At 43.5% G+C, this 25,444-nt stretch overlaps 1 protein-coding gene and 1 pseudogene across 2 annotated transcripts in view; both read left to right on the top strand.

The window, feature by feature from the left end:
- The window catches only part of IL1R1 (interleukin 1 receptor type 1), a 71,983-nt gene that overhangs the window by 37,760 nt on the left and 8,779 nt on the right, over positions 1-25,444 (top strand). Inside the window, 6 exon segments of the mRNA XM_045885258.2 lie at positions 9,687-9,827; positions 12,482-12,548; positions 15,291-15,525; positions 15,850-16,039; positions 17,017-17,185; positions 20,156-20,221. Of these exon segments, the coding sequence (XP_045741214.1) occupies positions 9,687-9,827; positions 12,482-12,548; positions 15,291-15,525; positions 15,850-16,039; positions 17,017-17,185; positions 20,156-20,221 (868 nt within the window).
- LOC123850681 (small ubiquitin-related modifier 1-like) lies at positions 20,409-25,439 on the top strand (annotated as a pseudogene). The gene is made up of 2 exons (XR_006792392.2): positions 20,409-20,504; positions 21,935-25,439. The product of XR_006792392.2 is annotated as a small ubiquitin-related modifier 1-like (transcript).

Consider the following 25,444-nt stretch of genomic DNA (forward strand, 5'->3'; position numbering starts at 1 on the left):
TGTCAGTTTGTTGTGGAAGAAGGTGATGGCGGTGAAATCTGTGGGGTTTTGTTTGTTTCTATTCCTGTGTGAAGCCGGAATAAGGGTTGTTCAAATCCCTTCGGGGGCGAATTTGCGATGGTCCTGGAGGGTTGTTCTAGGGTGTGTGTGTGTGTGTGTGTTTCTGTGTGTGTGTGTGTAAGTAAATTGCTTCCAGGCATTTGACTCCGGCCAAGTTCAGCTGCTTCGGGAGTGTCCCTCTCCGGGGTTTGGGCTCAGAGGGGTCATTCTGGTCAATAAGATTAGGGACAAACGGTCTACACAGTGGGGGAGGGTAACTTGTGCCGCCCCCCACCCCGGAAGGGCTGATGCTGAGTGCAGCTACAAACAGACATGCGGAAGACACTCATTCACAGCAGGCAGGGCCAGTACCTCACAGTTTCTAAGGCCCTTTACATTTCTCTTTCATCCCCCCAGCAGTCCTGCGAGAGACAGGCTATTATCCCTTTCCTTCCACAGCAGAGTGAAGCAGAGGCTTAGACTGGCACCCAGAAGGAGAGTGAGCCCTCTGGACTCCAAACCTATGCCTTCTGCTTTACCTGACGATGGCTCCCAGGGTCAGTGCCTACCAGGGCTTTATCCTCTGTGCTGCTGAGGGTGCCCAGATTCCTGCCAGAAACTTTGCCTCTTTGAATAGGGTGTGGGCACCCTGGCTGCCCACAGGCTGTCCCCAGTGATTCCCGCTGGCAGGAGATGCTCCTCAGATGGGCATGTCCTAGGGGTTTTAGCTCCACAGCCTAGGAACCAAGTAAGGGAAGTCTCGGCCACGGATGCCGTGGAGAAAAGGGGAGCTGAGATCCGTTCATCATTGGAAGGTGCTGTCTGGGTTACCCTGGCTTGGTATCAAGCTTCTGGAAGGTCAATGTATCAAATGGAACTCAATGAATATTGGTGAACTGAGGGGAGCGGGGGGATGCAGCGGGGTGAGGGGCGGGGGGGCGGGTAGTGCTGGGGAAGTTTGCTGCCCCTTTCCCCACCCAGTTTATGTGCAGTTGTGGGCATCTTTTTCTCTCTTGACTGCTTTTAATTTCTCATTTAATATCCTATTTAATATTTCATTTAATATTCTGTATTCATATCCTGTATTATGTTTTGTGCTAGACAAAAACGTGGGGTCTTTGGGATGGGATTTGATGAGTGAAAGGATGTGGAACACCTTATTTTCGGTCTTATTTGGCTAGCTGCCACTGTACTGCGTGTGGAGCCTCACTTGCACCTGTCCACCCTTGGGTAGCCTCCATGTGGTTCCAGAAAGAACGTTTGACCTGAATTCTCATATGACCTTTGCATGGCCGAACTACAGCCTCCTTTTTAAATAGGCTTTGCTCAGCCCTGTGTGGCGTAATGTGGCAAGGACTTTCTTTATGGCTTTCTAAAAAAAAAAATAGCATCTTTTGAGTAAATCTTTCACTGTTGGCGAAACACTGTTTAAAATTAGATCCACTTATTTATTTAACAAATGTTTATTGAATATCTACTATTCCAAGTACTGAGGATAGAGCAGTGAACAGGATAGATGCAAATCCCTGCCCTCTAATGGACATGAATCCTCTTGGTGAAGTCCCGGGACAACTGCAGTCTCTCTGCATAAGGAGGTTCTGTGAATTTTGCCTCTTTGAATAGGGTGTGGACACCCTGGCTGCCCACAGGTAGGACACCATTCAGTGTCTCCAGTGGAGAGGGCAGAAAGGTAATGGACACAGATATGGCTCCTGGGTTCCTAAGGATTGGCAGGGGTGCTGAGATATACTCTAGGGCTCGGCTGTGCCCTCGGATCAGGGAAGATGGAAAACTCGTGGTTGGGAGGCATCGGTGGGAAATGGGCGTCCACCTGGAAGCAGGTAGAGATGTTGTCAACAGAGCTTCTCATTAGTCCATGTGGCAAAGCTGGACAATTGCAGTGAAACTACCATAACACGGGGGTAGGCAGGTACAGAGATTCTGCTGCATGATGGACCCACTGTGAACTTGCCAGTTGAAGGAGGCAGGCCTCAGGAGGCACTGGGACTCACTGGCCGTGGTCTAGCCCCACGAAGTTTCCTATCTACTGCTGTGCACGGGAACTGGGTTTGTGTTTTCCTTTCTTTGAGGTTTCCAGGTGATCAGGTGGTCTTGCAGCCTCTGTTCCGTCAGCAGCTTTGTGCCTCACTCCCTGCACCCTTGCCCTTGCCTGTTGTGACCCCAGGAAATGTGCTGCAGCCTCCAAGCCATGCTCAGCACTTGGGAGCATGTGGAGGAGCCCTGGTCCCAAAGTGATCTCACCAAGTGTTGAAAGGGCCTGGGGTTTCCGAAGGTCACCTGCATACCTGTTTTTTTTTTATTTAATTTAATTTTATTATGTTATGTTAGTCACCATACAGTACATCAACCTGCATACTTTTGAACTCTGTGCTGTCTCTTCTCATACACGTGGCTGAATAGCAGAGGCTTTTTTTTTTTTTCCATTCCTACCTGAGAAAGGATTTATAAGGTGCCATAGATTAAAAATCAGATGAAAGAAAACCAAGAGTGGAGATGAAGTGGCCCCTGCAATGAGTCTAGAAATGCGTCAAACATGAACCTTCATGAACTATATATTTGCAGAGTTGCCAATTGGGGCTGCAAATAGGGAAGTAAGCTGGTGCCCCAGCCTTGCCTATTCCTTAGCATTGCCTGAGGAGCTCTGATGAGAATGGCAGGACTTGACCACAGAGCAAACAAACTAGCATCTCTAGGGGTGCGCCCAGGCACTGGTATTTTTAAAGCCCCCAGGTGGTTCTAGCGTGGAGCCGATGTTGACAACACCGATGTACTTTCCTGGCGGCAGTGGGAGAGGGGGAACCTGGTGGGGCACAGCTGTCTGTGTCTTCAAGATGTAAAGGAAGTGCTCAGGAGAAATAAAAGAATTCCTGGGACGGAGAAGAGTGGGACCTTTCCCCTGCAGGTCCCCGTTTAGGAGGTGCCAAGAGCAATTTTAGGCTGTCTCTTGAAATGATTCCCCATTGCCAGTGCAGTTGGGTAACCGAGTTTCAGCTGGACTTAGGGTGCTAGTAGGAAATGGGGGAGGTGGTCTGTGCACCCCGAGTTCCGCATGTGTGGCCTCCCAAACCAGAGAATGTAGGGACCCCGGCAGATACAGCCAATGACTCCTGACCCTGAGTTCAATCAAGAGTTACATGCTGTCACTTCGATCAGTGCTTCTCAGCTCATTCAGAATCCGCTACCCCCTTTAATGCAAATATTTGCAATTCTGAAACGATATAAGAAAACTTACCCGCAACTGAATTTCCAACTAATCAGTATCATAGCTGGATGTAAAGAATCACTGTGTGGATGGATGCATGGGCAGAGCCAAACTAGAACCCAGTGAAGCCACTAAGTGCGTTATGGAGACTGGACTATAGGGTCGCAGGGGACGTCTCCAAGTGTGGTCCAGAACAGAGACTTTCTGGTGGGGATGCAAGTACCCCTGAATGATGAGTGACTTTTGCTCAGGGTCTAAGGTCTAAATGGTAGTCAAAGCCAGTCCTCTCTGTTTTCACAGTAATCACATTCCTGGAAAATTCAGTATGTCTGAAAAGTGTGCCAACAATATATATTCTGTATAAGTGTAGGATGGAGTTAGGCACTAGGCTCCCCAAATGATAAATGACGTGCACGGCTTGGAGGTCATGCAGGACAAGAGACAGTCTTTACCTTGCGGAACTGCCCTGTGTTGTTCTGGAAGTAACTCTACTACTCAGTGCTTCGTTGTGATCACCCAAAGTGTCCCCTTCTCCATACTTTCAAAAGTGCTCCTTTAGCAGCCATTCCAGCCCCTTTGAGAACCAGGGGTTTCCCCTCATCACTTGGTAGTAAGTGATTAAAGCCCTAATGCCACTGTGAGCCCTGACATAACAGGGCGTGGATGGGGTGAAAGCCAGCCATCCGGAGTGCACTCCTGTTGACTGTTACACGGGGTCATATTGGTGGTGATAGAAATCAGAACAGTGGGGCCGTGTGCCGTGAAGGGTGGCTAGTAAGGGACACAAAGGAACTTTAGGGGAGGATAGAAATGGTCTGTATCTTGATGGGGTATTCCTGGGGTATGCAGTTGTCACAGTTAACGGAATTATACACTTAAGACTTACTGTGTGTTTCACCGTATACAGTAAAAAAACCCGGAGGAGTGAAGACAAAGAAAAATTCATACAGAGAATGTCTAGTCTGCCGTGAGTGCCCATAACTCTCACTTTGAAACAGAACTGTTGTCACTGGACTGGCGGGCAGTGCTTGGGGACAAGCCCTGGGAGGCAGGACTCAGTATGGGGGCTGTGGCAAACAGAACTGGAGCCGTGCCGGAGGGCTGACACGGTCAGGCAGATCATTTGAGAGGGACAAGGGATGGGAGAGCAGGGCCTTTCCCATCACCGGGTCTGGTTGCTGTGATCCAGGAGCCCTAGCAGATTCGTTGTGGAGAAGTAGACCCTGTGTTAAAATTCAATCCAACCATCAAGAGGCTTGGGTCTGGCCCATTCCTGTCTGTGGCCCTCTGGTGATGGTAATCCTGTCCCTCTGTGCCTTATTTTTCCCTTTGCTGTTAAAACCCATGTGAAACCACCAATCTGGTGGCTTTGTGCCTTGTCATAGCTGAACAACTTAGACCGCCTAGCAACACCTAAAACCTCTGTGGCTATTTTTACTTTATCTCCATATCCCTGTGCACGATAGCCTTTGATGATTAGAAAACCTTCCTTGCCTCATTTGTGTGAGTAAATAAGCCAGATGAATCTGCTGTGAGCCAGGCTTTTGGATCGTCTGATAAGATTGCCAAAATTTCAGTGTTTCTCAGACCTTCTGAGATGATGAGTGTTTCTGTTGGCTCCGTCATGGGAGTGGTTTTGTTTGTTCATAGTTCTGTATAACTTTTTCTCTGGGGGAAAATCAGGGATAGCCATGCTGAACGAACACACGGTGGGGTTTTAGGATGTCTGTGTGTGGTGGGGTATGTGTCACTCTTCTCTGCAGAAGGGAAATAGTCGTATCGTACCGTGGTGACCCCCAGACTCCTTTGTGTCCGCATCCTGGTTCTCCTCCCATGTCTCGCGTGTGGGGCCATCCTGGGGGGCCTCCTCAGTGTTAGGGTGAGGTTGCTCTGTCTGGCCCCATGGGTGTGACGTTGTGTGGCCCCCATGGTTCCATTTCCCATGACTGGGACCGGGTAGAGATGATTGTTGTCTATGTAGGTAGGGCAGTGCCTCCCAGATTTTACCACCAAAGGACTCCTCTTGGGAAATGAAAAGTAAACGCTCAGGCTAGCACTCCAAAGTGGCTCACCGTAAGGGCTAGTTCTTTGATGACTCATGTTTTACCTCTGGGAGATTTTTCTTTCCATTTCATAATATAGCTGTGTTTTCTCTAATATAAAAATGACTCTGCCCAGAAAATCCTTGAGTCAAATCAATACCCCAGGAAGTTCGACTCCGAGTTCCCTGGCTGTCTACAGCTTCCCCTTGGGGATTTGCAGATTCTAGATTAAGAAATAGGGACTTGTGTAAGACCAGAATGCTAAAGAATTTTCCACAATCACGTGGTTCTATGGCTTTATGAGTAAGTTCCTTTACTCCTTGTCTTGAAAACTGACATTTTTGGTCTTAACGATACTGGAGACTGTTTAATTGCCATTTGAGTCCTTATAACAGATGAAGATCATAATTACAGGCTTGATTTTAATACCATGCCCTGCTCCCCATAGGCGTTCACGATGGTTCACGTGGAGGTGTGACAATTCAGAAAAAGCTGAAGAACTTGCTTTCGTCTTTGCTTCTTTCAGGGAACAGTCCCTTCTCAGTTTTACTCAATGTTGAATAATGCGTGGGATGAGAAGTCGTATTAAACAATGCTGTGTATGTATTTGTGAGGCACTCAGTGGGAAGAGTGAGCGGGTAAGAGGTGGAAATGTGACAACTACCAGTAGGATTTCCGTTTAAATTTCAGACGTGGGGCCCTTCAGGTCCCTGGAAGGAGGAGGAGGCTTCTGCGGTTGTCTTCCCTCTCTTCTTGGGTTTCTACCGAGGTGTGGCTCCTGCAGAATTTCCCTTGGAGACAGGCGAGAGGGGTCTCATCCAGGCTCTGTACTTCAGAGGGTCCTGCGCTACTTCGCAGCCAGCCGCAGGCCTCAGCATGGTCAGGAGTCTGTGGGGCTAAAAGGCTGTGCCTCCTTGGAACGTGCCCACCAGCAGGGCCATAATCCAGGGACCCGGGACCCTGGAAATTCCTTGTTCCAAGAGCCTGGGCAGAGCTTATATATAGGTTTCTTTCTTAGGTCATTCCCCTGTGGACTCCACGGCCACTGCACCTCTCTGATCTGCTCAGGGGCCCGGGCTGTACGGGCGGGGGGAGGGTAGACTTGGATGTGTGGATTGGGATGTCTACCTGTACGCTTGCTCAGGGCCCCTCATGATACGTGACCGAGCTGGGGGGCCATCCAGGGAGTCCAGCTGGGAGGTTGACGTGGACAGGAAGAGCATGAGCCCCACGAGGGGCTGCTCCATGCAGATGCTGTGTGGGACAGTCCATGCTCCCAGAGCCACGTGCCTGCTGACCCCCTCCCCAGAAGTGGATCCACACAGTGCACGTGTCTTCATGAGGTCCGGGGAGTGTCTGATGCCTGCCATCTCTGTCCTGCGCCTGGCTTCTGGCCTGGCAGGCAAGACACACAATGTGGGGGAATTCCTCAGGAATAAGAAGGAAATTCCTCAAGGTTGTGGGAAATTCTTCAAGAATAAGAAGGCGTTAATAGATGCACCATGACTACAACATGGGAATGACGGCTCCTTCCCTCTGCACCGGGGCCCTGGGCCTTGGGGAAGCCTCTTGGGTTCTGGTGACTGTCCCTCTGTCCCTCAGCTGTCACTTTTCCTGTGTCTGCACGGGGTACGGAGTTCCTTGCAGCTGGACAGGACAGCTCTAGGAGATGAAGCAGGGCTTCTGCTGGGGGGCCTGCACGTCCATCGTTAATTCTTATACTCCGTCTGTGCTTCTGTAGTTGAGCTCCTGCTGAAGTTGGTCGTGCTAGGTCTAGTAGGACATTGCTGTATGCCTCACGGTCACGTTGCCACTTTCTCTTTATTTTATTTATTTATTTTTTAAAGATTTTATTTTATTTATTTATTTATTTGAGACAGAGAGAGACAGAGAGCACATGAGAGGGGGGAGGGTCAGAGGGAGAAGCAGACTCCCTGCCGAGCAGGGAGCCCGATGCGGGACTCGATCCAGGGACTCCAGGATCATGACCTGAGCCGAAGGCAGTCGCTTAACCGACTGAGCCACCCAGGCGCCCCAACCACTTTCTCTTTAATAAACAAGAGGCTTCGCATGTATCCATCGTGTGCCACAGAACCATGGTGTGTACTGGTTTCCAGATATGTTGTAATTACCAAAAAGCAAGGGGAACTGTACTTGGAAAGTTCACAATGGCTCGCTTTTTCATGTGACTGTCATAGAAAGCTCTGCTTCCTGTTTTCCCACCCCGGTGCACTGCAGCGAACGGGCTAGACAGCTAGGGGCAGGGGGCGTGACCAGCCGAGTCGCCCGTCATTCTGGGTCCGGTGGGGCATCAGTAGCTCGGAGCCCCTGGGCCACTGCCCCCCAGCTGGAATCCACTCTGGAAGGGATGGTAGGCAGGGCGGGAAATTTCATATGTAATGCAGACATCACTGCATGTAAGGGAAGGAAAGGAGCGGTGTGTTAATTTTGGGGAGCATTAATCCTTTCCCCTTCCTTCATCCTTTTATTTTAGGTGGAGGGAAATTCATCTGAACAATAACACAGTGGAGTAAATCTGTGACGTTTTTTATTGTCAATACTTTCTAAAAATATTTTGAATTTTACTTGTAAACTGATTTCAAAAGTCACAGCAGGTTTTTGCTCAGTTTCCTCTGGACAAGGGAGGTTGACTTAGCCAGTATCCCTCCTGGCGGGAATCATGTCCAGTGTCTGGTCCTGCTCCTTCTGCTCTCCCTCTGTCCTCCCTGGCTTCCTGGCTGTGCAGCCTTTGTGTAACCCAGGAAGTAGTAATCTTCCTTTTCCAGTGCCATTCCCAGCCCCATAATGGTTCCCCTCGCATTTCTCTTCTCTGACTCACACTCAGTACCCGTATTCCATCCTTTCTCCCCCTTGATTCGAGGCCAGGTTTTTGTCCCTGTGTAGGGGTATGGGAGAGGGAGATGATCTTCTCTGTACCTTTCTCTCCTGGCCCAGTTAGGGAAGGCCAGCCCCCAGGGGAGCTGTGGGTGCCAGAGCCAGAGGTCTGAGGCACCAGGTGCCCTGGGCCAGGGAGAACCTATGTGACTTGATGCTCCTGGCTGTGGAGGAAGGGGGTGTCTACAGGGGCCCCCGGGATAGGCCTCAGATCAGAATCGGCTCAGAGCTGGTGGGAAGTCATAGAAGCAGGCTGACTGGAAAGGGTAGAACCAAGTGACAGGCCTGGGGAGCACCGTGGAGGCGCCACAGAGGGAGAATGGCAGAATGCTTTCAGATGGGCAAGGAGAAGAAGCTGTGAACCAAGTAGCAGAGGATGGGAAGAAGAGATAGTGAAGATAAAAGTTCTTTTAAAAACTTTCTGGGGCAAAGAGGAAGAGGGAAAGTGAAGTGGTTTGGGGGACTTGGGAAGTCAACTCTGCAAAAGGTTTCCTGGACTTTCCAAATAAATTCATTCCTCTTGCCCATCCTTCTCCCCCTCCCCACCCTATTCATTTCTCTGACATTCTCCCTACAAGTCCCCCCACCCCAAGCTGTGCTCATTTCTGGGCCACACTGATGGAGGTGGGGAGGGTGTTGTGCTTTGGACAGGGGACAGGAAGACCAGGGAGTCTTTGATTTTGTGTTACGATTCATGTGGATAAGCCTCTCTGCCTCTGATCCCTTAATGTTAGGCTGTGTACCTTCCCATAAATCTGACATGAATGATCAGATGCTAGTTAGTCCATTTAATCTAAGCAGAGTGTTTGGTGTTGCATTAGTCAGGCTATTTTATGGATCGGGCATTAAAAGGCCTTATGCTTCAGCCTTACCAGCATTGCAAAGGCCTCAGGAAATGAATCAGACCTGAAACAAATACCAGACTCCGAAATATCAAAAGTAAACTGTAAAAACCAGGGAATGGATGGTGGGATGTCTATAAGACATAACAAGTAGGACACATCACAGCTCAGCTTTTTGGAAGTTCTTTCAGATTCTGTAATTTGGAATGCAGGTGTATTGATATGCTTGATAGAAGGAAGCCTGAGGACTCACAGTGTGCCTGTTCTTATAAAGGGCCTGTTCATTTTTTTTCCTGGCATCTGGTTCTTTCTCTGAGCTCTGTTGCCTAAGGGCATATAGTGGCGAGATGCTGTAGGTGGTTCCACCTTTCTGCCTCCCTGGGCCCAGCGAAGTGCCAGGTTATATGTGTTTATTCCAAAAGAGATGGTGGTTGTCAACCTCTTGGTATTCCTGACCCCCTGTGATTCAATTTTCTGAAACAGTTGTCTCAGAGGACTGTGGAACAAAGTGCTCTTTAAACATGTGACTCATTTTTATCAGCTTTTGTTGGTTATTTCTGGACACCTCTTGAGGTCTGGGCAGCAGTCGGTAACTGGAAGCTTCTTCATTGAAGCTCATGCTGGCGTGCGTGCTTCCTTCCCCAGGTAGACTTGCCCCTCAAGGATGCTGACTCGGTCCTGAGAAGCAGGAGCACTTCACACAAGAAAGGGCCATCTCCAAGGGAACAGGGCTGCTTCCATCAGCCCTTTCTCACAGACGGCTGGAGTCTCCAACCTCAGCTTCAGGTGATCCTGGCGTCTCTCTCACTGCGTACAGAACGTTCTGTTTGTCCGTACACTTTCCTCTGTCCCAGATGACAGAGGGGCTCGGTGACCCCACGGAGGGCCACTGCTCCCCACTTTCCCAGGGTCACTTACCAATCACTACGGCTATGACCAGTGTGCAGATGGCTCCCAGTGCAGTGTGTGCTGTCCAGTTCCAGCACATTCCAGGCCCTATGTCCAAGTCACTCAGCTTTCAGCTGACACATCGGATTCTCCATTTCTGTTGGAGGCAACACTGCTAGCTAGCCCCAGCAGACCCAGGCCCAGTGGTGCTGTGAGTGATATCCTTGGGGCATCTCCTCGGGCTCTGGAGTGTGGGTTCTGGAACCTGTCCCTTTACCTGGCCTGGCCCTCGCTGGTACCCGGTCTGCGTGAATTGAGGCTGCTGCATCCCAGACCCCCCCTCTCAGCCCTCCTCTTGCTGGCCTCTGAGCGAGTCTGTCTGTCCCTCACTGCTGGCTGGCTCACGGCCACATCCTCTCTCATCTGGACACCCTTTCACTGCAGCCTGCTCTCCCTGCCTACCCTCTTGTCTCCGGTTTATATTCCACATGGGTGCCAAGATTTCCACGAAATCTGATTGTACACCACCCTGTGGCTTAACACCTTTAAGTGATTCTCTTTTTTGCCATCTACAAATTGTAGCCCCAACTCCACAGCCGGGCTCTGTGTTCTGGGCATTGTCAGCTTCCCCAGCTTTGCTTCTTGGCTTCCCACCTTTGGTTGATGCTCCAGAACTGGTTGGGACTGGTCTCCTCCAAGTGCTCCCCACCACCTCATGAGGTTCAGGTAACCCCTCCTCCAGGCTAAGTTAGGGCCCTGGGCATTCCTCTCCCCATAGACACCCCCACATCATTGGATAGCTCTGTGGACCTGCCCACTTTCCCCACTGGCTGATGAGCTGCTTGAGCCAGACCCTGGGTCATTATTCCTGTTTGTTCCCATGGCCATGTGTAGTTATTTACTACGGCATGTAGTAAATATCCAGTATACAATTGTTGAATTCGGCAGTGAATGAATAAAGAAATGAATGGATATCTGGAAACATTTCACCAAAGCTTGTACTTGTCATCAGCATGGGGGTGATTATAACAGCTAACGTTTGAGGGTGACTATTTGCCAGATGGGTCTACACCCCTCACACCTGACAACTCATTTCACCCTCAACAGTTGTCAATGATAAATACTGCTCGCGTCATCCCCATCTGACGAGATGGGGAACTGAAGCACGGAGGCTGGGCTTTGATTCAGTGCGCCATTGACGGGAGGGTGTGGGACTCATCTGTGATCACATGGGGCTTATGCCTAAATTGTGGCCATCTTGAAGGGTGGTTTCTTGATTTTATTATTTTATTTCATTAATTATTATTATTATTATTATTATTATTATTATTTGTCTCTGGGACTAGCACTCTGCCTGACATACAGCAGAACACAGATGCTGTTGAGAGACTTCCTCACTTGGCCACCCTTTCAACTATTGGCAGTGCAAGTCTAGTCAGGTTTGGCATCATCCTTGGAATTTCTGTGTTGTTTGGGGGGTGCCTAGTGGGGTTTGTGTTAATTTTTGCCCGGAGCATGGTTAGTTTAGTCTCGGGTGCATCTTCACCTCCCTTCCACTGTCCTTCCTTGGACATATGACCCTTAACCACATCTCATGGCCAGGAGCAGACCCCCTTGCCCTAAGGTTCTGGGGACTTATATGGATTCAGAAGGTCCCCTGTTGAGAGGAAGGGGCCATTCTCTCCCCTGCTTTTTTTCAGAGCAGTTCTGGGGCAGGCGAAGCAAAACCTGGACCCAGGGGGCTTGGCTTCCATGTTTTATAGACTATCGGAGTGGCAATGGCTCAGTGATCGTCTGACTCCTTGCCCACGGGTATGTATGAGGGCATTGAGGCCTTGGGAGGCGTTGTGTCCAACATCACACTGCCCTGTGGTGGCAGGCCATTTGCCTTGGACTTGTAATGAATCAGCATTTCCCCACAATTAATTCAGAATTACATCTTGAGATATAATCTCTATAAAACTCACTCTGGCACCTTCCTTTTCTTCTCCCATGCTTAGTAATCAGACAAGTCAGACCTTGTAATTGCATGAACTAACAGCTAGCCCTGTTCACTTATTTTCCTGGTGTCTTTATATTGTTTTAGATAAACTAACATGAGCAGTTGATTGGCCTGGAACCAGCCATTGGGAAATAATTTAATCCTTTATTTTCTGCCTCTCTATCATGGAGCCTTAAAACACACACCCACACAGTTACAGAAAGAGCTAATAAGCCAGGCTGCTAGACTTCTTATTTTAATAATCAAAATATAGTTTAAAAGTAAATATGATAATAATGCAATTAATCTGGGCGAACTTGGGAGAAGGCCAATTTACGTGAATAAAATGTCAGAATTACAGGATATTTAAGGAATGCAGTCTTAACTGTTGTGAGGTAGGTTCCCAAATCTGACCAGAAGCATGATCACATTGATGTGGGGACACTAACCCATCATTGTGACTTGGGGATGAGGGTGGAGGCAGGTGGGAGTTAGTATATATGGTTTTAGAGATTTTTCTGGAATAGTAACATTTTTATTTTTGTTTCACGTCCATTCCTCTCTTTTCCAGGAGAATATGAAAGTGTTACTCAGGCTTGTTTGTTTCATAGCTGTACTGATTTCTTCTCTGGAAGCCGGTAAGTTAAGCATTTCTTCGTGTTCTTGTCTGCTGAGAAATCCTATTATTTAGAATACATGAAGTACCTTCCCTGACAGAGTCATTCTTTTCCCTCACCTATTTCTGTTGAATCCCAGAATAGAGAGCCTCCTGATCCCAGAACTGTAGTGTACATTCTCTCATTTACGGATTGGGAAACTGAGGCACAGTGAGGCTAAGAGCCCAAGCTCACATAGCTAATGTCAGAGCAGGAGCTAAAATCCAGGCCTCCAATGTCAAGGCCAGGCCTCCTCCGACTTTGTTGCTGATTGAAGAGTGTGATGGGAGATCCTGGCTTTCATTCAGAAGAGGTGTTAAATGTAGTCGTTAAGAACCCACAGCTGAGAGCCATCAAGAGACAGTTCTTTGTTTGTTTTAGTCTGGCTTCTTTTAGTCAGCATAATTTTTTTTTTTTTCAGCATAATTTTTTTGAGATCCATTCATATGGTATAAATTGATAGTTATTACTTTATTACATGGTAGTTGTCTATTGTATGGGTATATCACCATTTATTTATCCATTCACATTTGATGGACATTTCAGCTATTTCTAGTTCTTGACTATTCAGAGTAAAGGTGCTATGAAAGTTAGCATTCAGGTCTTTGAATGGGCCTATGTTTTCATTCCTCTTGGGTGAATACCTCAGAGGGGAATGGCTGGGTCTTATGTTAGGCTTATATCAAACTTTTTAAGAACCTACTGAAGTGTCTTCCAAGCAGTTGCACCATTTTATACCCTCACCAGCAGTGAACGAAAGTTCCACATCTCACCAACACCTGATATTGTCGAGCTTTTCAATTTTAATACTGAAAGGAGTAATACCTGTTTGTAGTTTTAATTCCATTTCTTGCTAGTGACAATGAACTTCTTTTCATGTGCTTTTTTGCCATCCATATATCATAATTCACTTTATCTCCTTTGTTTGGCATATACTAATAGCTTGTCTTTTTTAAAATAACTGCTCTCAGGCTTATGGTATCCGTCTTTAACTTACTGCTGGGTGATACTGTACTATTTCACATATACTATAAAAAACTTAAAACAATATACATCACTTCTCCCTTCTTGAACTTTGTCTAATTGTTCCTAAACATTTTACTTCTTTATATGTTATAAATCTCACAATACTTTTTTTTATTTTTGCTTTAAACATTCAGTTATCTTTAAAGAGATTTAATAATGCTATGGCTTGAGGTTCACTAATCTTTTTTTCTGTAGTGTCAAATCTGCCATTAATCATATCTAGTGTATTTTTTAAGTCAGCATTGTAGTTTTCAGCACTAGAAATTTAAGTTTTAAAAAAAGTCTCTATTATGTCTCTACTCAACATGTTTGATCTAGTATCTTGAACAAATGGAACACAGTAGTAATAACTATTTTAATTTTCAATCTATTATGTCTGTCATCTGTATTATTTCTGGGTCAGTTTTGATTGATTATTTTCTTCTTTTTTTAAAAGATTTTGTTTATTTATTTTAGAGAGAGAGAGTGTGAGCACAAGTGCGGGTAGGGACAGAGAAAGAGAGGGAGAAGCAGACTCCCTGCTGAGCAGGGAGCCTGAGGCCGGGCTCAATCCCAGGACCCTAAGATCATGACCTGAGCCGAAGGCAGACACTCAACTGACTGAGCCACCCAGGCACCCTGATTATTTTCTTCTTATCATTGATTGTATTGTCCCACTTCTTTGCACATCTAGTAATTTTTGATTGAATGCTAGACATTGTAGGTTTTACCATTTTGAGTGCTGGGTATTTTTGTATTACTAAAAATGTTCTTGAACTGTTCTGCCACAGGGTTGTCACTTGGAAATCATTGATCCTTTCAGGTTTTGCTTATAAGGTTTATTAGTCAGAATCAGAAAAAGGCTTATTTTAGGGCTAATTTGCCCCATCTCCAGGGTCAAAACCCTCTGGGTACCCTACTGATGTTCCATGATTAATGAGTTTTCCATTCTAGCTGTTGAGAACAGAAGTATGTGCTCCAGTGGATATTCACTCTAATCCTTTTGGCAATTCTCACTCTGGCCTTGGGTAGTTTTCTTATATACTTATACTAATTGGTACTCAGCTGAAAGCTTGAGAGAGACTGTATAGATCTCCAAAGCTCTCTGTCTCTCTCTATATATATACAGCTCTAATCCCTTTGGTACTCTTTCCTGCAAACTTTGGTTTACCTGGATTTCCAGCTCTATCTTCTCCATTCAGAGAGAACCCTGGGCTTTGCCTATGTTTCCTCCTTGCAATGTCACGACCTAGAACCTTTCCCTAGGCAGTAATTTGGGAAATTGTAGGGCTCACCTACTCTGTTTTCCATCTTTCTGGTATTTCTGTCCTTTGTTCCGTGATGTTCAATGTCTTGAATATTGTTTCATATACTTGGTCCATTTTTTTAATTGTTTAGGTGGGAGGGCAAATCCAGTCCATTTTGTACTGAAGCAGATCTCTCTCCTGCTACATTAGCACCAATTTTCAGATGAATAAAGAGGGGATAAGAGAGGTTAAATAACTTTTCCAAGGGCACACAAATAGTTAGTGGCATGACTAGATTTGAATATAAATCTTTCAGACTTCCAGGATGATGCTTTTAATCGTAAAGCTGTTAAAACTCATATATAATATGAACTGATGTATTTTATAATTGATGTGTTTAAATGCTGATATTACATTAAGAAACATGGATGAATTTCTCACAGAAATTGCTTTCTCTTTTTCCCTTTAAAAGACATATGTGAGGAACGTGCAGAACGAATAATTTTAGTTTCAGCTGCATATGAAATTGATGTTCGTTCATGTCTTCTTAACCCAAATGAAAAGAAAGGCCCTATAATTTGGTATAAAAATGACAGCAAGACACCTATATCTGTGGAAGCAGACTCCAGGATTCATCAGCACGAAGATAAACTTTGGTTTGTTCCTGCTAAGGTGGAGGATTCAGGACATTACTATTGCGCCGTAAGGTATGAAAGGAATCCATATGGGGCACCTGGGTGGCTCAGTTGGTTAAGCGACTGCCTTCGGCTCAGGTCATGATCCTGGAGTCCCAGGATCGAGTCCCGCATAAGGCTCCCTGCTCGGCAGGGGATCTGCTTCGTCCTCTGACCCTATCCCCTCTCATGTGTTCTCTCTCTCTCATTCTCTCTCTCTCTCAAATAAATAAAATCTTAAAAAAAAAAAAAAGAAAGGAATCCATATGTTGCAAACATGTGTTCTGTGTGCCTGCAATAGTTAAGGACAGAAACATCGTTAATTGTGCTGAATTCACCTATTTTGATTGATTTTAGGAATTCAACTTACTGCCTCAAAATTAAAATAACTATTAAGTTTGTACAGCATGAACCTAACTTGTGTTACAACACAGAAGCTATATTTACACAGAGACTACCTGTTGCAGCAGATGGACAGCTTGTGTGTCCTTACATGGAGTTTTTTAAAGATGAAAAAAATGAGTTACCCAAAATAGAGTGGCATAAGGTAATTTTACATGAAATATGGTATTTTACTTTTCCAGCAGATAAAATTGTTTTCTGTCCTAGACAATAGGGTGAATCTGCAGGGTACTTTTTCATTTGACGTATTGCTTGCTTTTGCGTGGTAAAACTTAATAGGAAAATTTTTTTTTTTTTAAGTTGTAAGACTGCATACATTTAATGAAAGTCTTACTTTCTGTTAATTTTATTTAACAAGATAAAGTTGAGAAAAGGATAGTAGAAATAAAAGATGTAGAGATAAGGCTGATTATAAATTTAAGGTGTTTGAGAAATCTCTGTTATTATAAAATATATTTTGTTTTTGTTTTATTAAAAATATTAAGTGGTCCTTAAGAAACTGAGTGGTTTCTGTAACTGTCTTAAGAGTGGATTGGCTAGCATTCCATGGAACACGTCATGTTTTGGCACCTTTGATCTACCCAGTTTGTTGGAGCTTACATGGGTAATCATCTTATAGAGGTTAAGAAATACAAAATAAATAATATCAATGCAGAAAGGAAGTACAGCATTACTGAGAAATTATCACATTAACATTCTGTCCTCAAACATGATTTTCTTGCAAAGTAAATTTGTCTTCACTTGTCTTCAAAGTGCAAGGCTCATAGGCATAAAGATTTAATATCCTGGGAATGTAATTGGGACTATTGCCAAAAAAATACTATATTAAAACTTACACGCAAGGAACATAGTCATATATATTCACATATATGCTCAGCTTGTGATCATGTGTCTGGTTGACAACAGAGGAGAAATAAACAAGTGTATGATGATTATTCTTGTAAATTTTCCTGAGGTATTCAATTCATGTATGTAGAAATATCTATGAATATGAATATATATGTATATATACATGACATGCATAAGACATTTGTCAATGAGAAAAAATGGAGTTTCTTTTGCTGGTAGGCTGCGGAAAATCATTAATTGGTTTTAATACTTCTTACCCCTCCCTCTATCTAGGATTGCAAACCTCTACTTCTTGACAATATAAACTTTATTGGAGTGACAGATAGACTCATCATAGCAAATGTGACTGCAGCACATAATGGGAAATATACTTGTGGAACATTCTACACGTACTTGGGAAAGCAATACCGTATTACCCGGGTTATAGAACTGATGACTATAGGTGAGTCACAGCTCCAATCTTAGGAGTTTGAATCTGGGAAGGCCCAGAAACCATGATTCTAATACTACCTTCATTGTTCAGGGAGGAACTAAACCCAAGAGAAGCTTGATGACTTGCCAAAGGTCTCATGGCTTTAGCTTTTTTGTTGCCAATACTATATACATGTTTTGCATTCCTGCTTCAGATGCAGTGCTAATTAGACGGTAAGAGATGTTTTCCAACTGAAGTAAGAGGCTTGTTCTTTGCATGACTAAAGATGGTTCTTCCAGAGAGCTCTTGGGTTCCCTGTGACTGGTGTACGAGGAAGGACAGTTCTGAGCACTTTCGCTTGGGGAGTCTGAGTGTCTAGCAGTAAGGAACATTGACTTGATCTTTTTTGTTTTTTTAATTATTTATTGTTACGTTAATCACCATACATTACATCATTAGTTTTTGATGTAGTGTTCCATGATTCATTGTTTGTGCACAACACCCAGTGCTCCATGCAGAACGTGCTCTCTTTAATACCCATCACCAGGCTAACCCATCCTCCCACCCCCCTCCCCTCTAGAACCCTCAGTTTGTTTTTCAGAGTCCATCGTCTCTCATGGTTCGTGTCCCCCTCCGATTTCCCCCCCTTCATTCTTCCCCTCCTGCTATCTTCTTCTTCTTTTTTTTTTCTTAACATATATTGCATTATTTGTTTCAGAGGTACAGATCTGTGATTCAACAGTCTTGCACAATTCACAGCACTCACCATAGCACATACCTCCCCAATGTCTATCACCCAGCCACCCCATCGCTCCCACCCCACCCCCCACTCCAGCAACCCTCAGTTTGTTTCCTGTGATTAAGAATTCCTCATATCAGTGAGGTCATATGATACATGTCTTTCTCTGATTGACTTATTTCGCTCAGCGTAACACTCTCCAGTTCCATCCACGAACATTGACTTGATCTTGATGGGGTGGATGCTAATGGGCTTTGGAATATGTTGCATTCCCAGAGTGCACTGTACCTCTTGTTAGTTTCTTGTTAGCTCAGTTACTTTCCCTCTCTAAGCCTGCTTCCTCCTCTGTAAGATGATACAACTTTCCAAGGTTGTTGGGGAGATTAGAGATCAAGTATGCTCAGCTTGTGACCATGTGCCTGGTGCAAAACAGAGGAGAAATAAATAGGCATAGATAATTATTCTTGTAAATCTTCCCGAGGCTTTCAGTTCTTTATTAATTATGTTTCACCTTAAAAGCTATTTTACAAGAAAATGCACTCCTACAAATTACCTGGGGATGGGCAGAATGCTCAGCCTTTCTGTAAATAGTAGATTTTGTAAGCTTTCAGTAATAAAAGAACAGTTCCTTTAACCAGGACTTTAAAAGTTAAAGGGGCCTTATTAGTAATTATGCTGGGACAACCAGCATAAATGGGGACTGTCTCAGATAAATCCTAAATATGATCACTGTACATATAGCTAGGTTTTCTCAATTCTCTAATAATTTATATTTTTCAAATGTTAATTTTATTTATTTATTTTTTAAACATTTTTTAAAGATTTTATTTATTTTTTGGGCGCCTGGGTGGCTCAGTTGGTTGAGCGACTGCCTTCGGCTCAGGTCATGATCCTGGAGTCCCTGGATGGAGTCCCGCATTGGGCTCCCTGCTCGTCAGGGAGTCTGCTTCTCCCTCTGACCCTCCCCCCTCTCATGTGCTCTCTCTCATTCTCTCTCTCTCAAATAAATAAATAAAATCTTAAAAAAAAAGATTTTATTTATTTTTTGACAGAGAGAGAGAGACAGAGAGAGACAGTGAGAGAGAGAACACAAGCAGGGGCAGTGGGAGAGGGAGAGGGAGAGGGAGAAGCAGGCTTCCTGTGGAGCAGGGAGCCAGGAGCAGGGAGCCTGATGCGGGGCTGGATCCCAGGACCCTGGGATCATGACCTGAGCCGAAGGCAGACGTTTAACGACTGAGCCACCCAGGCGCCCTTTCAAATGTTAATTTTATTGAATCAAAATGAATTCCTTGCCCAAGTCCTACAAGCATCAGCGAATTATAATTTTCAACAGTCCTTATATCACACCCATCCTGGGTTTTTAGCAGCCTATCTCTGGCCATGGGGTAGTTCTGGTTTGTCTTTCTTTACATACAGCAACCAGACCAGCAGATAGAATTTTAGAGAGAACTAGGGAATTTTTTTTAATAGGTCAAATATGTTTTAAATACTCTGTCTTCTTTTCTGATACCCTTTATAGAAATAATACACTTCATCAGAGAAGGGGTCATATTTTGTTTTCGTAAAACAGATTCAAAAATATTAATTGAGCATCTACTATATGCCAGGCACTGTTCTAGGTGTACATTAGAGAACAAGAGAGACAAGATCCTGCCCTGATGGAGCCTACTTTTTTTTTTTTTGACTGTGGTGGAATATGGGCATTTCAATTCATAGTTTCTCAGGCTTGGCCACAGATGGACCTTTGAAGTCCATCTTCTTGTAAATAAAACTCAGATGAATTTCTGGAGCTCCTTAATACTCTTCTGCCCTTTTAAATAAATTCTGTCGAATCGCTTGGCATTCCACTCTTGGGTCATTACTACAATTACTAAAGACAAACAGGTCTAGCACTGGATGGTCTCTCCGGTTAATGCTTCCTCCACGGAAGTCCGTCCCCAGAGCTCCTTGTTGTTCCTGATTTGCTTCAAGAGAGGAACTTGTCTGGTGTCCTGGTGATGTGTGTGTTTGTAGCACCAAACTCGATGGGTGAGCAGGGCTCAGGCTTGGTAGCAGGTATTCGTGGTTTAGCTGTGACCTCCTCGTTGACCTCCTTCCTTCACCTCTTGCCTTCTGTCCCCTGCCGTATACGCTTTGGGCACTCAGGGGAATATCTGGCCAGCTGCCACGTGGTATTTTTAGTACATTTTGCTAACTGTTGTCATCAGTTGAGATTCTGATCTGTAAGAGACTAAGAAGCCCTGCGGATGTTTGTCTTTCAGAAGAATACAAGCCCGTGAGGCCTGTAATTGTGAGTCCAGCTAATGAGACAGTGGAAGCAGGTCTGGGTAAGTGGGTTCCAATCACGCTATGCTGAAATCTTTATTCTGAACTCAAGATTAAGATAAACTGTACCTTTACTACACTTAACCGAAACCATTTACTGAAAAGATCTATAATTAGTGGGAAAATAGCACAAATTATGTCTTTAAATGTTTCTTTGGATTCCCTGCCTTTCATAGCAGAAATCTAGCCATGTCTGATTTGTCCACCCTCACTTTCCTGTGGATGCTTATTACCCATGAAAACATCAGCCAAAGGCTAAGTTCAACAGGACTAGAAATGAGAAATGTAATTTATCTGACTGGCCCAGGATGGAATTCTTAAGACCAGAGCTAAGCTTTTAGACTGAAGGGTAAGATAATAGACCAAAAAGGAAAAGTATTTTTCTAGAATGACCATCAAGTCAGTGAAAATTTTTTATTTCGAGAACAAAGACATAATCCTATAAGCATCCAGACCTATACAATACACTCCAATAGCCACTAGCCATATGTAGCTATGAATATGTAAATTTAAATTAAGTAAATTAATTAATTTAGTTCAATTAAAAATTAGTTCTTCAGTCACATTAGCCATATTTCAAGGGCTTAATAGCCAGATGTGACCAGGGATTACCATGTTAGCACAAATATAGAACATTTCTGCCGTCACTGAAAATTCTCTTGAAAACCACTGGTCCAAACATAAAATCAGATTTTCGTATCAGAGGATCAAAAACCAGGCTGGCATGCAAAGTTCTCTTCTGTAAAAGTCACTGCATGAAGACAGTGAATAGTTGTACGGAGATTAGAAGGTAAAAGTTTGTGACCAATGCGTTCTGTACTTGGCCAAGTTGTTATTCATGGTGGAAGGTAATATAAAGACATTCATAGATATAAACAAGCAGAGATGTGAAAACTCAAATTAAATATAGGCCGATAGAATCTACAGCAGTTTTCCTCAACCCTTTTTTTTTCCTCATTAATGCTCCCCTGTAGAGTCTAAAAAGGCATTTCTCTTCCCCAATCCTCTTCCCTTCCTTAGTTTTAATGCCACATATCTATTATATATCTGTTGATGTACCATGGCACTTGTCAGGGCCACAGACCATTGCAATATCTAAGATTTTCTTGCCCTCTCCCCAAGAACCACTTTTTGCCCTGTTGGCCCTAGCTTCTGTTAAGAATTCATATTCTAGTGGTATACATTTTAGAGTTCTGAAGTTCAGGTGGCATTGATCTCCAAATCTAAAAAATAGCTTCATATTAGGAAATAGTTATTTTAATATATCCCGTCGACCAGATGCACACATCACCCTGTCATATGATTATCCTGAAGGGTGTCAAACAGGCATCTGCTAAGATTCAATACCAATTACCAATAAAGTGACTTCAATACCAATTACCAATAAAGTGACTTAGAAAAATAGATACTTCCTTAACTTAATAAATAACATTGATTCAAACCAATAGTCACTAACATTCTTAATGGTGAACCACTGTAGTGTTAGATGTTCTACACGCATAGATGCCCAAATAAGGCAGCATTACTTAACATATTCGAGAATTGCCCACTTGAGGCAATCATACATAAAAGAACCAAGGCATGTTTACTGTAAGGGAGAAAAGGACTTTATTATTATTTTCAGATCATATAATGTATATATAACTCTCAAGAGAATTACCAGGGAGAAGTTAGAATTAATATATTATTATATAAAATTAATATTCTAGGTGTAGTGGAAGTCCCCTCTGCTGTGGTGGTGTGCTGTGGGGAAGAGATGGATTTGTAAGTCCCCGGGCGAGGTCCTGCCTCCCCAAGGCCACTACTTTGCGGAGGAGACTCTGGGTGAAGCTATCATCATTACGTTTGACCAGGAGGCAAAACCTTCTACTGGGGACTTGAGGGATAAGGAAAGAGCATACATTAAACTCAGAGTCACTGGACATGGTGCAGTGAGATTCACTTTGAAGTGAGGATGGTGGACGACACATCTCCGGCAACTCAGAGAATCATATTGTCAAAGACTGGATGTTCCAGTGAATTCACTCAGGTTTCTCTTCGAAGGTCAGAGGATTGCTGATAATCACAGTCCTAGGGAGCTGGGAATGGAGGAAGATGTGATTGAAGTTTATCAGGAACAAACAGAGGGTCATTCAACAGTTTAGATATTATTTTTATCTTTTCTTCTTTCCCCCTTAATCCTCTTTTAGTTTTAAAAATAGTTCTTTTGTCATGTGGCGTTCAGGATGGAATTGAAGACTGGCACCTCACCTCCTTAAGACATCTGGTGATGTGAATTCTGGTGTCCATTAGTCATTATCATTTGTTTCCCTGGTGCTGAGTTTTGGTGATGAAACCTCAGTGCCCTTCCTGTTGCCCTCTCCTTTTTATGAATTACGCGGGTACACTGAGGGGCCACCTTTTCCAGGACTGTGGGTCTTCAGGCTTATGGTAAATAAGACTCACCAATGCAGTGTTCATAATGGCTTTCCGATTGGCCCTGAAGTTCTGGCAACTTCAGGAAGTTACTTCCTTCCTGGACTTGTGGCTTTCGGTGGGAAATGGAAGTTTCTCAGAGAACCGAGCTGTGGAAAAATGGCCTTTCCTTCACTTAAAGCTGCTTTGAAAATCTGAGGGTTTGGCCCCAAAGAAGAGGAATATCGGGCTGGAGTCAAGGTGGCATAGAGACAGTGAGAATAGGGACTAACTCCAAAGATGGCTTCACTGAAGATAAATCATTTTAAGATTAAAGAAAAATCTTGTCAGAAGATCCCCAAAACTTGTGATTTTCCTAGGTAGTTAATAAAGTTATTCATGCAGAAGTGTCTATAACAGAGCACTGCTCTTTTTTATTTTATTTGTACTTTTTGGCCTAGGCATCTGGGTTTTAAATGGACATTGTCTATACCAACTTCATTAAAATAAACAAAATATTCGTAAAAGCAAGCGAATGAATAAAATTGATATTCCAAAATGGTAAACTTGTTTGGCAATAACCAACTAGAAAACATAATGGGGAAAGAGATCCCATTTGCAACATGTCATAGAGATGTCTATAAAATTTCTTAGCAAAATCTTTTCAAAAATATATAGGATTTATAGGGGAGAAAAAATGCAAATTCTGACCTATATCTCAGGAAAATTGAGATTTAAAGCTTACATATCGACAAAGAGTGGGAGTGATGTTGTTTCCAATGGGGAGAAAATTGGTTCTTATTGGAAAAAAAAATCTAAAGCAATATCCTGTATGTGGTATTAAAAATTCACTGGGAAGGAGGCAATTAGGATAAAAATGTCTTAAAAGGCTCCAAGGGGAACAATAATGAAAGAAATCTTGAGAAACACCGATATAAGGAAAACTGTAATAGAAATGTATGTTTTTTCTTATATGGAAAACTGGAAATTGTAAAAATAGCGACTCTTAAAATTATAGTTTTAATGGAATTCCAATAAAAATATGAATGGGCTCGGGCACCTGGGTGGCTCAGTTGGTTAAGCCACTGCCTTCGGCTCAGGTCATGATCCTGGAGTCCCTGGATTGAGTCCCGCATCGGGCTCCCTGCTCGGCAGGGAGTCTGCTTCTCCCTCTGACCCTCCCCCTTCTCATGTGCTCTCTCTCTCTCATTCTCTCTCTCTCAAATAAATAAAATCTTTAAAAAAATATATGAATGGGCTCAAAAGTTGGCAGGTGGTTCTTAAAATTCACCCAGAAGATTAAAATGATGAGATTATTAAAATAACATTGGGAAGAAGAGCTCTAAATGATACTAACATTTACCCTAAAACTGTTAGGTACTGTTGGCATCAGTATACACATTCAGATCAACCAAGAAAGTCCCAAATAAATAATTTATTTTCTAATAAAAGTGGAATTATTATTCAATAAGCAGTTCTGAAATGATCCATCAGCTATTTAGATAAAAGCCTTAGGTTCAATCTCTCCCTCCTACCATACTCAATTATATTCTAGACAGAGTAAAGAACTCAAACAGTCAAAACAACAAAACAATGAAAACATTTTATATATCTCAAGGAAAATGTATATAGATATTTTCCTGATTTGGTGGTAGAGCTTTTAGAAAAAAATTGTGAGAACAGAGAAAACAGAAATTTGACCAAGTAAAAAATAAAAACATCTACACCAAAGAATTTCCATAAACAAAAATAGAAGGAAAGTAGTGAACTCTGAACAGTATTTGGAATATCATACGTGGAAACTTCCACATATGATAAAGAGTTAATATCATGGATGAATAAAGAGCTCCTACGCAGCAGTGAGATTTATATGAGAATCAATTAAGTAATAGACAGTAAACATAACAACAAGTTCTTAAAGGCAAATTAATACTAAACTTATAAAAGACACGTTCATTCATCATGATTTCAAGAAATGCAGATGAATAGGGGCGCCTGGGTGGCTCAGTCCTTAAGCGTCTGCCTTCGGCTCAGGTCATGATCCGAGGGTCCTGGGATCGAGCCCCGCATCGGGCTCCCTGCTCCACAGGAAGCCTGCTTCTCCCTCTCCCACTCCCCCTCTTTGTGTTCCCTCTCTCGCTGTGTCTCTCTCTGTCAAATAAATAAATAAAATCTTAAAAAAAAAAAAAAGAAATGCAGATGAATATTTAAATGGAATTTTTTCTTCTCTTATTGGGCAATGACCAAAAATATTTGAAATCTGGGGGTTTGGGAGGTAAAAGTCACTCATCTACACTGCTGGACAAAGTGTAGATACGTACAGTCTCACTTGGGGGAGGGGGTCTGGCTTTTTAAATCCGTACTTCCAGATTCAAAGAAGTGCTTCAGGATATATACGATATTAATGTACAAGAATGGTCGTTAGAATATTAATCCTAATCGTGAAAAAATTAGAAACCAATTGTGTTTAGCAATTGGAAAAGCATCAGTCATAGTGTGTTATGGAATACTAAACAGCCATGAAACAGACTATTTTGGAAGGCTGATCACGTGAGCTGGAATTCCCAGTATACAATATTTACAAATAATAGACAATAACACTCCATTTTTAAAATTGCATGTGAAAAAAATTGCATGTGTACACAGAGAAGATGAGGAATAAGATGCACGAAGTTACTAATCATGGTTATCTCCAAGTAGGGGGCTTAAGGGCAACTTTTCTTTTTCTTTGTACTTTTCTATAATTTAAAATTTTTATTCAATGGCCATTTATTAATCTAGATAAATCAGATAAAAGTCGATTGCTATGATTAAAACTACATTGCTTTGCA

This window comes from Mirounga angustirostris, unplaced genomic scaffold (genome assembly GCF_029215605.1).
Source record: "Mirounga angustirostris isolate CCGP_5_RB_7025 unplaced genomic scaffold, mMirAng1.0.hap1 SCAF_10, whole genome shotgun sequence".
Lineage (NCBI taxonomy): Eukaryota > Metazoa > Chordata > Mammalia > Carnivora > Phocidae > Mirounga > Mirounga angustirostris.